This window comes from Podarcis raffonei, chromosome 3 (assembly GCF_027172205.1).
Source record: "Podarcis raffonei isolate rPodRaf1 chromosome 3, rPodRaf1.pri, whole genome shotgun sequence".
Classification (NCBI taxonomy): Eukaryota; Metazoa; Chordata; class Lepidosauria; order Squamata; family Lacertidae; genus Podarcis; species Podarcis raffonei.
Genome location: NC_070604.1, coordinates 106,444,954 through 106,459,046, shown reverse-complemented (window position 1 = coordinate 106,459,046; position 14,093 = coordinate 106,444,954). Strand labels below are relative to the sequence as shown.

The 14,093-nt window shown below is 42.0% G+C and overlaps 1 protein-coding gene across 3 annotated transcripts in view; it reads left to right on the top strand.

Moving 5' to 3' along the window:
• Nucleotides 1–14,093, top strand: part of KLHDC3 (kelch domain containing 3) — a 54,717-nt gene that overhangs the window by 31,357 nt on the left and 9,267 nt on the right. For all 3 annotated transcript variants that reach the window (XM_053383439.1, XM_053383440.1, XM_053383441.1), the window contains 4 exons: nt 1,179–1,250; nt 1,449–1,662; nt 2,237–2,323; nt 5,521–5,629. In XM_053383439.1, coding sequence (XP_053239414.1) covers nt 1,179–1,250; nt 1,449–1,662; nt 2,237–2,323; nt 5,521–5,629 — 482 coding nt within the window. The remainder of the gene's footprint in view (nt 1–1,178; nt 1,251–1,448; nt 1,663–2,236; nt 2,324–5,520; nt 5,630–14,093) is intronic.

Here is a 14,093-nt window from a genome sequence, read left to right as displayed (position 1 = left end):
TCACTAGAGAGAGATTCCACAAGTTCCTAAGACAATCATAATTGTGCTTGTAAGATGTGCAGAGTTTTCCCTTCCTGCATATTCTTGCTATTACTCTAAAATAGATAATAGACCACCTCTGTTTTCTGGTGATGACTGAGTTATTTGGAACAGATGGTGTCCAAAAGCCATCTATTGATTTGTGGCTGAGCAGAAATTTAACCTGTTTGCAGTACACAAGCAGCTGGATCTAACTGGCATTTTCAGTGACTAGATCAGGCTTCCTCAACCTCAGCCCTCCAGATGTTTTTGGCATACAACTCCCATGATCCCTAGCTAGCAGGACCAGTGGTCAGGGATGATGAGAATTGTAGTCTCAAAACATCTGGAGGGCTGAGGTTGAGGAAGCTTGGACTAGATCTTATGGCAAATGAGTTTGTTTTCAGTGGATTTACAGCATTAATTAAAGTCTGTGTGGCAGGGTACTGAAACAAACGAAAATATGGTGATGGGATTTAAGGGACTCACTAGCAAATCCAAAGATTTTATCTCTCTCCATGGTAGGTCCAAGTGTTACAAAACTTTGGCAAACCCAGCAATCCTGGTATCTTTTACAGGTTGTTGGTAATTATGCATTCCTCTCAGAACATTTAGCTTAAGGCTTGTCTGGTCTGACTTAGTGACTCTTTAACAACTCCAGCTGAGGTTAATGAGAGCTACTGATGTTTAGCACTTACTTAAAAGAAGGGCAAAGGGCAGCCTTTGCCATCTCACACCAGACATTCAGAACCAGTGTACTGTAAATCATGGTTTTAATCTCTCACATTACTTCTTTTTTTCTAAACAAAAAATTTTTTTCCTTCCAGTAGCACCTTAAAGACCAACTAAGTTAGTTCTTGGTATGAGCTTTCGTGTGCATGCACACTTCTTCTTTTTTTCTGTATATAAACTGGAGTGGCATATGTATATTCAGTGTGTTGTTTGGATAGTGTGCACTGATGTGAGTCAGTCTGAACAGCTGCTTTGTTTTCTGAGCCACTTATTTCAGTTCCCTTAATATATTTCAGCTCCACAGGGAAATGCTGAAGAATTAAACTCTGTTTTTATCTCTAGAGAGCAAAATAACCAAGGGCCTTTAGAATGCCTGGCAGTGCTTGATCCAGCATCCCCACTAGTTTAACAATTTCTCTTTCTTTCAGGCTGATTGTTTTTCAAATGACATCCACAAATTGGATAGCAGCAACATGATTTGGAGTCTGATCTGTACAAAGGTCAGTATTGGTGTTAGTGTGTCTTTGGGTCCTGCATGTGATCCGGTTTGCTATTTAACTTTTGTCTGCTTTAGTTTGTAGTCAACAGAATTTTGAGCACCCAAAATCCCCTTTCACCTACATCCCCTTTCATATCTTTTACTCCTAAAGTAACTTCCATTTCCCTTTGACTTACTTAACAGGAGTCTCTTGTTTCAGGGCACACCAGCTCGATGGAGAGACTTTCACTCAGCCACAATAATTGGGACAAAGATGTATGTGTTTGGGGGAAGAGCAGACCGCTTTGGGCCATTCCACTCCAACAATGAGATCTACTGTAACCGAATCAAAGTATTTGACACAGACACAAACTCTTGGCTGGACTCGCCTCCCACTCCCCTTCTTCCTGAAGGCAGAAGGAGCCACTCAGCATGTAAGTCATCATTACACTCCATCGAGCGTGAGAAGTCTAATTAAGATTAAAGAGAAAGTTGTAGTCGGCCAATCAGGCACAAGTCTTCCAAAGATCAAGTAGGGGCCTTTGTTGTTTTTAGAAAGCAACAATGAACAGGGAATCAGCATCTAAATCAGTCTCGTGCATCTCCCATTGGGAGAGGTGCCCATTATCAATTTTGGACAAGATGGAAAAACAGAGGACAAGAATTTGGTGTCAGTTGCTTACCTCCCTCCTTCCTCCAATGTGAAATGGTTCTTAATCTAATGCAAATGGAGAACCTTAGCTCTGAATGTGGCATGCAATAACACACGAGTCCTGGTGGATCAGACCAAAGGCCCATCTTGTCCAGCATCCTGTTCCTATACTGACCACCCAGGTTGCTTATGGGAAAATCATAAACAGAACTTGAGTGCAACAGCATTCTCCCCACTTGTGATTCCTAACAACTGGTGTTCATAGGAGAATAGCACAAAAACTTTTCAGTTGTAACTGATATGAAACTGAGCTTCGTTTTAGGCATCCTGACATGTAATTTCTCTATTCCCTACAGTTGGCTACAATGGAGAGTTGTATATATTTGGTGGCTACAATGCACGTCTGAACAGACACTTTCACGATCTCTGGAAATTTGATCCAGGTATTTTTAATTGATATTCCTTCTTATTACTGGTATTACAGGAACCTCCAAGAATCTCTGCTGTGATCAGGGCTACAGCTATGCATTAATCACATTTCCTCCATGCCCCAGATGTTCCCATATGTTTTGTAGGATGTTTATGTTCAACAGATGCATGTAGCGTATGTTCCCAAACACATAGAGATTCCATCAGTAAGGAGTGGTGAGGTCTTGGACCCAGTTAACAATATTAGCTGAAGTGGCAATTGCTATATTGATTTGGAGCTCAATGCACTAATGGCAACATTGTACTCATGAGGAAGGCAAAGCTAAACACCCACACTACATAAAGCTCCAGGCATATCTCCGGAGTGCCACATGGGGCCCGGGTAATGCAACAAATACTGGTTCCTTAATCTGAGCCTGGAGTGAGTCTCCCTGACCCTGCAGCTTTTGTCTATGAACTGTTGCTGTCTCTGCCAACAGTAACAGCAATACCAGTACCTGTTTGGGATTGTGGAGGCCAGGGGTTGACTGTTCAGTACTGCACAGTAGACTTTTGGATCATGCCTTTGATGGATGAGTATATCCATTAGGAGCTTCAAACCCTCCACCCTTTTATTTGCATCTCTCCGTTGGTAATGTGGCTGTGTGGTACTGATATGGCTCACTGCTAATGAGTTCTCAAATAAGAGATTCAGAAGAGTGTAGCTTCTTCAAGAAGATGTTTTATGGCCAGCTGCTTTTCTCTAGCAGGCTGATGCTCCCTGGCCAGGTTTCTCAGGAAATGGACACACACATGCACATGTGCACACATCACTATGACCACCACCACTTTCCTGTGCATGGTCATGTTTGCTCTGCCACCTTTCAGTGTGAAAGGGCAGGATATAGCAGAGGCCTCCATAATGGTGCAGAAACCTCTTGGGCACCCTTTTCTTCAGCACTAGAGAGAATGGCCACCCTTCAGTGAGATTTTACAGACTAAAGTACTGGATAGTCCTAGCAGATCTAGCTTCAAATCCCTGCTTGGCCAGAGACTCGCTAAGCTCTGCTTTAGTTCATAAGATTGCTTTTCAACCTCAGGGGGCCGAGTTTAAAAATGAATGAGAAAAGAATTTTAAATTACCCTTGTATTCTGCACATACATCCAAAGAGCCCACAAATTCTCTTTTCTGAAAAGCAGCTGAGACCACTTCAGATTGTTCCCGCTAGCTGTTTCAGCCCCTGTCTGCCACCTTCACTTTGGCTTTCCCCATGCTGCAGCTGACCTGTAAGCTCCAAGCTAAGGCCACCGCCACTACCCCTGCTCAGCTTGGATGGATGGATTGAATATTATTGCTGTGGGCTCAGCCAGTAAGTAAGCAGCATGCCCAAGGAAACACAGGGTCTGTAGAGGTAGGGAGGAAATCGGCAGGCGGGGGGGGGGACTAAGAGGAGAAAAAACACCCACCAACTCAGTGAGGACTGAGCATGAAAAACTAGGGGCTGTAGGATGGGAGTACCCTGGAAGAAGGCATGGCTGGCTGGAACACATCCATTGTCTGATCACTGCAGCTTGTGGAAGTGAATTCCTTACATTAATTATATGTAGGTATGTCATTGGTTTAAAATATTTATTTACTGTGTCTCATTACACTAATAACACGGCAGCATACAATTAAATAATTCAATATACAGTAAAAATGATCCAGTAAAAAAAAATGGCAATTACAGTACCTAGGAATTGTTCAGCTGATGGCAGAGGCTGGAGAAAGCTTGAGCAAGTGGATGTGTTTTAACAGCGGGTGGAAGTTCACCGTAGTAGGTGTATACTACATGAGTAGGGAGCTCATTCTACAGAGCAAGGGCCCTCCTCAAAGCTGCCATGAAATGAATATGCCCACCTCTGAATATTTTCATGAATGGGCAGTCCTGTGTGAGAGAAGGCATTCTTTCAGAAAACCTGATCCAAAATTGTTTAGGCAAGGTTATCCTAGTCCAGGAACAGTCAAGGCACTCCTAGCCACTGAGGCAATTTTTACCTCCAGTGACAAAGATGGATCAAGGAGAACTCCCAGAATATGTACCTGTTCCCTCAGAAGGAGTGCAACCCCATCCAAAACAGGTATGCGCTCTAGTTCCTGGGAATCAGTTGTGCACAGGAGTATTAGTATTTAGCTTCAGTTTATTGGCTCTCAACCTGCCCACTCATGCATCCAGACACCAGCCTGGGGATTGCAAGGCCCCACCTTAAATGATGTGAAGTGATGCTTATGTATGTCCTCACTTTACTGCCACACAGTTCCAGTTATCTCACCACACCTTAGTATGATGCTCATGGGGGAGGTTTGTCAGTGTATGCTCCAGAGAGTAACTACGTCCTGCCTTTATTCTATTCATACAACTAACTTGCCAATCTCCACTCTATAGAGGAGAGAGGGTAGCAGGCATCTCTGTGGGGATGTCTCAGTGGCTTCTGTACTTCACACAGTTACCAATAGATGGCAGTGCACCCACATGTACTCTTCAAAAAGAAAGTTAATGCATAGTTCAATCTGCAGAATGTTTTCAGAAGATGCTGTGTGGTTTCTTAATTCTGAGTTCTACGGTTGTCACCTTCTTCTCATTTGCCCTCTAAAGCAATTGCTTTTTCAAGGGTCCTTATGCAATAAATATCCGGGGGTTTTTTAAGTGAAGTGCAAACCGGAACAGCTGAATGCTTTGAACTATAATATCCTTCGTCTTCCAAGAGAATTTGGAAGAGTTCCCTTTATTTGAGGAGTTGTGGTGTAATGTAGCATTTTCTTGCTTCACACAGTCCTGTGTGACTTGAAGGTGTGAAATCTGTATCCTCCTCGTTAACTGCTGGAAATGTTCAGCTTGTACACTGAAACATACAGCTTTGCATACATTTCATGTTTAGGATTATTGGTGAAAAGGAATGTATAGCTGTCCCAGGGTTTTTCTGTTTAACCAGAAGATCCCTGCTCCATTGGGAATAAAATATCAAGAGTGCAAACAAACATTTTTCATGAAGAAAAGACTGTGATATTTGAAACCTGAACATCTTTTTCACTTGCAAGCGAAAAACCTCAAGTGTTTGTACTGAAAAGCAAAAGGTTTGTTTCTATGTGTTAAATTTGTAAACTTCTTAGAACTAGAGCTTGTTCATGTGGCTTGTCTTTACCAGGATTGCTTGAAATATTCAGCTTTCATGGTGTATGTGTTTTCTCCAGTTTCTTTTACCTGGAAGAAAATTGATCCCAAAGGGAAAGGGCCATGTCCTCGCCGCAGGCAGTGCTGTTGTAGAGTAGGGGACAAGATCATCCTCTTTGGAGGCACAAGGTGAGTGGTATATCAGATTGGCTTTCTTGGTGTCTTGACTTTGGATTTGAAAATTCACTGTTCAGTTCTTAAGCAATGACAAAGAACCAAAAGCAAGCCTTACCACAAACACACCATTGATCATTCCACAGGCTCTGTTCAGTCTATTTCTAGTGTACGAGATTGCTTCTGAGCCCTCGAGTCTCTCCTGTAGGCCAATTTCTTAAGCCAACTTACATCGTCCCTGACCATTGGTCATAAAGACTGGGAGTTGTAGTCCAAAATCCAATGCTGTAAGATTGGAGATAAGAGAAATGCTCCCTGCTATTTAAAAAAACAATTTTTAAAATATTTGGTAATAGTGCTAAGCACCACAGTGCCAAAATTGGAGATAAGCTTATTTCCAGTTTTAGCGCTTTGGTGCTTAGCACTAACACTGAATATGAGAGATCACTTGTCTCCAGTCTTAACACTTAATGTTTTGATCAGAGATAGCAGATCTATGTGCCCGATGTCATATGTCAGGTGACTGACAAGGGGGTGTGGTTTGCCCAGAATGGCTTTGCAGGCCAAAATCAGAGGCCTAGTAGGCCTGAGTTTCCTTCTGCTATTCCAAAGCTGCCTACTGCCATCTTGTGATTTTTTTATATATATTTTTTTGCTTCTCAGTTCCTCCTTTCCCAGTTGGAGAGTACAGTAGTTATGAACTCTTGTAGAATTTTCACCCAATTTGTAGGTTGCATGATGTGGTATAAAATTTTAGATTGTATCTAGCATTGTGAACCATTGAGTTCAGTGCAGAGAGTAATGGACTTGGTAAATAAAAGTTCAAATTACACCTTAGCAGTCTGAGTAGTCAGCCTTAGCAGTCTAAGTAATCTCATACAAGTCACGCTGTCTTATATTTGGTTCCCCATCTGCAACATAGAATTATTTAATGCCCTACTTTGTAACAAAAATTCATGAGACAAGGAAGGTTTTTAAAAAACTGTACATTAAACATACTGTAAAATATGAAAATTATGCTGTTATTGTTTCATGTTCAGTTTCACAAAAGCAAGGAGGGGGGGAATCATAATGTCATAAAGAACCAAAAAGGATATCTCCTCCCATTTCCTGGAGTTCCATGTTAGTCCTTTCTTCAGAAAAATGCAGCAACATTTAGCAAGAATAGTGACTGTTAGCAGACTTTGCAGCTTGGGTGAATTAGATTGCAATAATGACTTTTCAGTTTCTGGAGTTCAAAGGCTTTATGCATGCAAGAGCTCTTTACAGGCTGAATAGTGATGAAAGAGAAAAACCACAGACATATTGTCTGGAGAGAACAGCAAACAAAATGGCTTAAGCTTTGTGGCGGAGTTAACTTAGACATAGAAGCTTGCAAATAAGTGCTGGCTAGATTGCTTGACAAAACAGTGGCTTTGTGTGGTTTAAAGTAACACATGCATTAACTACAGATTCAAGAGAACAAAATGTATTTGCTTTCCCCTGACAGTGACAACCAGTTCCTTAAAATGTCATTTTTATTGTTGTAATCTCTTAATTAACTGCTCCTGTGAGTCTATTGGTGCTTTGTGATGATGCCAAAAGGTTTTGTGTGCCCCTTCCCTATTTTTCCCATTCAACTTTTACCGTATTTTTCACTCTATAACATGCACCCAACCATAATACGCACGTAGTTTTTAGAGGAGGAAAACAAGAAAAAAAAAATCTAAACAAAACAGTGGATGTATGATTTTTGTGGTTCATGCTGTGGCCACAGACATGTGATCTGACGGTGAGTTTGGGGTAGCCCAATGCAAAAATCCTGAGGATCCATGTGGATCCATGTTTGTAACCACGTTTTTGCACCACTGCAGCCCCAGGCAACAGTGGGTGCGAGATTTTTTTGGTGCAAACTGTAGCCATGAACATGCTATATGATCTGATGGTGAATTTGGGGTGACCCAGTGCAAAAATCCTGAGGATCCATATGGATCTGTGCTTTGTAACCACGTTTTAAGTGGGGAGGGAAGGAAAAGCACTCAAGGGACAAGGAACACGTGTGGGGTGTGTGGAGAAAGATGCTGCTAATAATGCAGAATAGGGGTATAAGAGGAGAAGGCTCCTCTCCTCTCCCGCTTTGCTCCTTTAAAGAAGCAGGCTCTCTGTCCCTCTCTCCTCCCCACTCAGCGGCTCTTCTCCCGCTTTGCTGTTTCAAAGCGAGCCACGGAGGAGGGAAGCATTCGCTCCGTAACACGCACAGACATTTCCCCTTACTTTCTAGGAGGAAAAAAATATGTGTTATGGAGCGAAAACTACGGTACTTCCTTGCCCTAATGCCTATCAATTGAACCTAATCAGAGAGATCTCAGTGGGTTATGCTGCAGATGTCTGCTGATTTTTTGGGGGAGGGGGTTTGATCCCACTTTGGGTTTCATGCAGGGTAATTTTGGACTCTGGACTTAAGGGCCATGAAGTCGGGGCCCTAATAAGCTGGAATGGTGTAGTACACTTCAAAATGTCATAACCCCCCCCCCCGTGTGTTTGGGAGCCCACCTGCCAGTTTGGTCTGGTGCCCTGGACTTTTGTTCAATGGTTGTTCCCTGATGGAATCATTGTACAGGGGAGGAAAGACAGGGAGGAAAATCTCATGCATCGTAGCAGCAGTTTCCTTGTACAGCACCACTCATTGCTCTTCACATCACCAAAAACAGCCAGTTGCTGACATTCACACAACTGCCTGATAATGTGTTCATTTCTCTACAGGAAAATTACATTTTTCTCAGTAACAAAATACTACTGCTTGGAAAGAAAAGGTGTGGGCAGTGCTTTGCAGATGAGGAAACAAATGTACATTTGGGGCACCATAAACAACCCAGAAAGACATGTAAAACCAGGAAGCAACTTGGGACTTGTCTGTGACAGTGAAAGCTAAATGAGTGATAGAATTAACTCTGTCTTCAAAGCTGAATTTAGCTAAAGGGTCTACTAACTAGGAAAGGTGCTGGAGTTGGGGGTTGAGTTGTCAAACATTGGCAGTGACCTCAGCAAGATACAAGTTGGCTAGAAGTGATCTAGATACTTACCAGCTGCTATGAGCCAGGAAGTACACGAGTGCAGCAGAACTTTTGGCATCTGAGCTTTTTCTTGATGGTAACCATATGTTAAGTATATAAATCTATAAATATAGACAAAGTAACTGTTTATTAGAAATTAATTTATTTTCTCACCTGTTTTACTTGGAAAGTTTCAAAGTAAGTTTTAAGCACAACTTACTAAGCTCTTTCCACTGTGACTCCTTCTATACTAATAAACTTGCAATGTTTAAAGACAGGCAAGATGAGATTAGGGTGCTCCTAAAACTAAAATGAGTGTTCTCAGGAAACCCCTAAACAGATTTAACCACCAACAGACATAACTTCTGGACAAAATACTGTCTCGCCTATTGGTCTGTCTTAAAGAAAAAGAAGAGCAGAGCAAGAGGCTCAGACAAGTGTTTGATGAATGGTTTGGGAGTATCTGAAGCTGCAATACTTCTACCACTACAGAAGTGTTGATATGATCAGATTTTTGCATGTGAAGACTCTGCCAGCCCCCTGTGTAAGTGGCTGTAAATAATTTAAACTTCCTTTGCAGTGAGTGTCAATAATAACATAACCTATTTTTTTCATAAGCATCTCATTAATGTTGTTATGACAGGGCTCAGTAGCCTGACTGGATTCGTAAGGGTAAAAGCTTCAGAGGCCAGGAATATCCACTTTGTTAGGCATCACCAGGTTGAAGACGTACATCAAAGTTGAGAATATCAGAAACTTGAGACCAACAATGACAAACCAATTTTCCATATCATTGCCTTGGGCTGGCGGTTTCCTTCCCGTATAGCAAACTATACTTTCCATTCTTGAAGGCAGGGTATCTCAGATGATGGACTGAGCTATTGATCTGATCCAGTAAGACTTATCTGATATGTTATTTAGACAGCCCCATTAACTCATGAGATTGGGAAGAACCAGAAGGTCATAAAGTCAAACACCTCCCCCTGAAGCACAATCTTCCAGCTATTGCACCATATCTTTATCTTTCTCGCTCGCTCTCCCTCTGTCACACAGAGATGCACACTTCCGATCAAAGTGTCATCTGTGTCACAAACCATCCAGTCAAGTTGTGTCAGTCTCTGATAACATCCATAAATTGTCTTGCCCTGCAGCAGAGGTGGATAACTTGTGGAATGTCAGATGTTGTTGGGACTCCCAGCTCCCACCTGCCAGAGCCAGCATGTCCAATAGTGAGAGATAATGGGAGTTGTAGTTCAGCAACATTTTGAGGGCCATATGTTAGCCGTGCCTGATATAGTCGGTCACTCACTGAGAGTGAACTTTAGTGTAGCACAATATTAATCAGATGTCTGGAGTAGCCCCTCCATGTGGGGCTGCCTTTAATGATTTGGAAACTTCATCTAGTACAGAACGGAGCCAGTTGGATGTTGAGGCTAGGCAATCGGATCCTGTACTGGTGCAGTGGTTGCCAATGCCGTTTCAAGCCCAATTTAAAGTCTGAGGGCTGCATCTCCTCATAGGCAACATTTGGTGGGCATATGCCAGTAGTGGACATGGCCAAAGGCAAAATTGGATGTGGCAATGAATATGACACTTAGCTTTGCACAGTAGGCTACACTCCAGCCCCACAAAAGTTAATTTCTGCACCCACATACACCTCTCCCCATCCAGGCAAGCAAGTGGTATTTTCAGAACCAAAGCACACATTCCAGCAAGGCACAAAGTACTTGAGGAGGAAGCTGAGCAGGGCTGGGGAGGAGGCATGGCCCAAGAAAGTCCCAAGGATCAGACACGGAGGCCTGGTGGGGCTGTATTTCACCTCTGGGATTCAGATTCCTCAGTCTAGTTCCTCGTAAATGGTTTGGAATGAAGTTACTTGCAGGACTACCTTCACATATCTCAGCCTACACACTGATCATCATCCGAAGCCCTGCTCGCACACCTATTTCCCTTATGGATACTAGAACACGGCCACACAGTGAAGCTGAATGTTGGAAAACTCAGGACAGACAAAGTACTTCTTCACACAGCACATAATTGAACTCTGGAATTTGCTTCCAGTAGATAGTGATGAACACCAGGTTAGATGGCTTTAAAAAAGAATTAGACAGAGTCATGGAAAATAGGGCTCTCAATGCGACTAACCGTGATAATTAAGTTCTACCTGCGTGGATGGAAGGAGCATGCTTTTGTACATTGGTTGCTGGCAAACAGAAGTGGGGAGTGTGCTGTTGCATTCAGGTCCTGCTTGCAGGCTTCCCATAGGTATCTCACTGACCACTGTGAGTACAAGATGCCTAAACAGGCCTTTGGCTTGATCCAGTATTCTGAGTTTGGTAGACTCAGGGAAGCTTGGTTTTAAGTTGCTTTGGGTTGCCCTGGGCAAAATAAAGCATCTAACAAATAAAAGAAGGAAGGAAAGATAACCTTTTTTTGGCAGTGGTCTCACTTGCGGAAAGCTTGCCAGTGGGGCTGCATTATGCCCCCCCTTCATACCTTGACTATTTCTTGGATTCTAAAATTTGTTAAAGTTATCGTTATTTATTTACCGGGGGGATATGTTTTTAATGTTATTGCTGGTCCTTGTCTGTTCCTAGCTTTGTGTATTACAGTTTTATTATTCTTGAATCTTACTGCTAATTATATTGTTTGTTGATTGTTGCAACCTACCTTGGGAGGGTTTCTAACCCTACAAGACTGCATGTAAATACGTTTAATAATGATAATTAATTAGGTCAATTGATCTAAAAACGTTTTACTTGTCTTCACATGCTTCTTCCTTACACCCTGCTGGTGAGCTGTACTAAGGATAGTACAGAAGTCACTTTTGATATAGGAAAGATGTGGGGAACTTCCAGCATTGCTTTTACACTACTGAACAAAATAATGACAGCGCTACTTTTTATTATTATAAATATAGGTCTACAGAAAAGAGAAGGATATGCGTATCCTACATATACAAATTTTATATTAAGTATAATACCTTTAGATCTAAATAGAATGGTCAAATTATTGTAAACAATGAGTGTGATTGTCTATCAAAATAGTATGTACCATTTCAAAACGTTAGAAAAGTTACTTTTTCTCAAAATTATGTTGCTACATTTTTATCACCTTAAGTGAAAAGGTAACATGTTACTATGAGCATATTAAAGCAATGAAATAACAGTTCCAATAGCTTCTTCAGTGTGGTTTTCCCATCTCCATTCTTCACTGTTGGAGTGTCACAATAAAAGTGCATTTGAAGTGCCTATTTTGTGTCCGAATTTGGGGGGACGGGGGATGGACAACTTTTATTGCACGTTACAGTTTCCCACATCTTTTGCTGGTTTGATAAGACACTGTTTATAGTGTCGGGAGAGGATAAGAAGGCCAGAAAGGGGGGTTGGGGTGGAGAGGGAGCTTGGTTCACTTCCTCTGAGTAGCTATCAGGTATGCTCTGGAGCTGGCTGGCTTGATAAGACGTTTTTCCAGGAAGTTGTTGTAAATGAAGAGGTTCCTGCATCTTGTATTGTCCTGAAGGTGACAGGTCACCAGGAAGTGGGGGTGGGGGGAGGGAAGAGATAAAATTTCAGCACAGGGCAAGGATTAGAGAGAACATAAGTGGAAAAATAACAGCCAGCAAATCTCTGGATCCATTGGAAAAATGGAACAGGAGGCATCAAATAGGGAGAGCTAAATCTTATCTGTCTGTTATTCAGACCCACAGGAGCCCTTGCCTCCCTGCTTTTTGCATAGCCTGTATTTCACATTTAGTTTGCAGTCTTCCGCTGAAGATAGACATAAGCTTTTAAAAGAGGTGAGAGTGATAAGTTTGCCACACTGTACCCACACATTTCTTCTGTTCTGCTGTTCTTTCTGGTCAGAAGTGTTTTGCATAAGCAGCACAAAAGCCACTTACTGGAGATAATAGTGGGATAAATGTACACAGTTGGAAATTGTTCTGCTCTCATCTCATCTTCAGTTCTGTGGTGAGAAATTACTTTTCCATTTTCAGATGTTTCTGTGGTGTTTTCTGTTGGTATAGCATATAGTGAGGAGATCTCAACAGTTTATCTGCAGACCACAAATCAGTGTCCTCAGATCTGCTGCAGGCTCTGTTAAATAAATATCTATCCCATTTCCTGAGGGGCAGTTACTTTAGTCTGTTCAGCAAAAACAACAGAGAGTCTTGTGGCATCTTAAAGACTAGCAAATTTATTAGGGCATAAGCTTTTGTGGACCAGAGTCCACTTTGTCTGGTGTATGGAATGCTGTCTTGAGTTGGCAGGGATATATAGCCATACACATGGGTGGAAAGAGAGAGAGAGAAAAATATGTTAGCAGTAAGATAAGAGGGAAATGGAAAGGCAGGAAACACAGCTTAAGTGTAAAAATAATTACAGTGACCAAACACAAACATGTTAGCAGATGTGTACTTTGATTCAGACATATATACAAACTTCATAGCTGGATGTTGAATGTTTAGCTAATCAACTCTTAAAATAGATCCTATCCTGGAGGAGCTGGCCCTCTGCAGCTCCTCTTGCCCAAAGAAGAAGAGAGTGCACAGCTTGACACTAACAAAATAGAATAGGGTCAGGGTAATTTTGATAAAATTAACCAAACATGAGCTAACAACATAAGCAAAAAAAACCCACCACATTTGTTTGTTTGTTTTTTAAAAATACGTGGGTCTAATCTACTGAGCTTCTTGGGCTTGCCAGTCAGAAAGTTGGCGGTTCAAATCCCTGCAATGGAGTGAGCTCCCGTTGCTCTGTCCCAGCTTCCCCCAACCTAGCAGTTTGAAAGCATGTCAGTGCAAGTAGATAAATAGGTACCGCATCATACACATTTACTTCCTAAACAGTGAGATTACTATGTGCGATATCTTGGGACTGAAGTTCCCCATTTCATTTGTTCTGTACCATATGTAATACTAAACAGCGCTTGGTAGGATTTCAGCAAAAGGCACTTGTATTGCACATGTACAGCATAGTGTTGATGGATGGAGGTTGCTAGAAGAACTGTATTACTGCTTATTTGATCCTTCCCGAAGGAATTCTGAATGTGATTGGATCCTCTTAAGCTCTCCGTTTCCAAATTTCTAGAGGCCTAAGAGAGTTGCATGTACTTTTTGTGTGTGGGATATGCAGTGGTGGCTGACAATTTGATTTGAATTCAGATTAATTTATTGGCCTTGCATTTACTGTCTAGGGAGTTCCGTTAAGAGATGTTATTGCCGGTTCTTGCTGATACTCCTCCTGTCTAAGTTCAGCTGAGTAAAGCGTATAGAAAGTTGTTAAGGGAGCACAAACCGATGCTCAAATCATCCAGTGTGAAACAGTCAAGCTGGCCCACCAGCTTGACTGGCCCCAGAGCCTGGCTGATAACAGAGTAGTAGGTGCCCCAGGTTATCCCTTCATGGGAGCCATTCACCCCCATGTCTGGCCTTATTCTTCTATAAT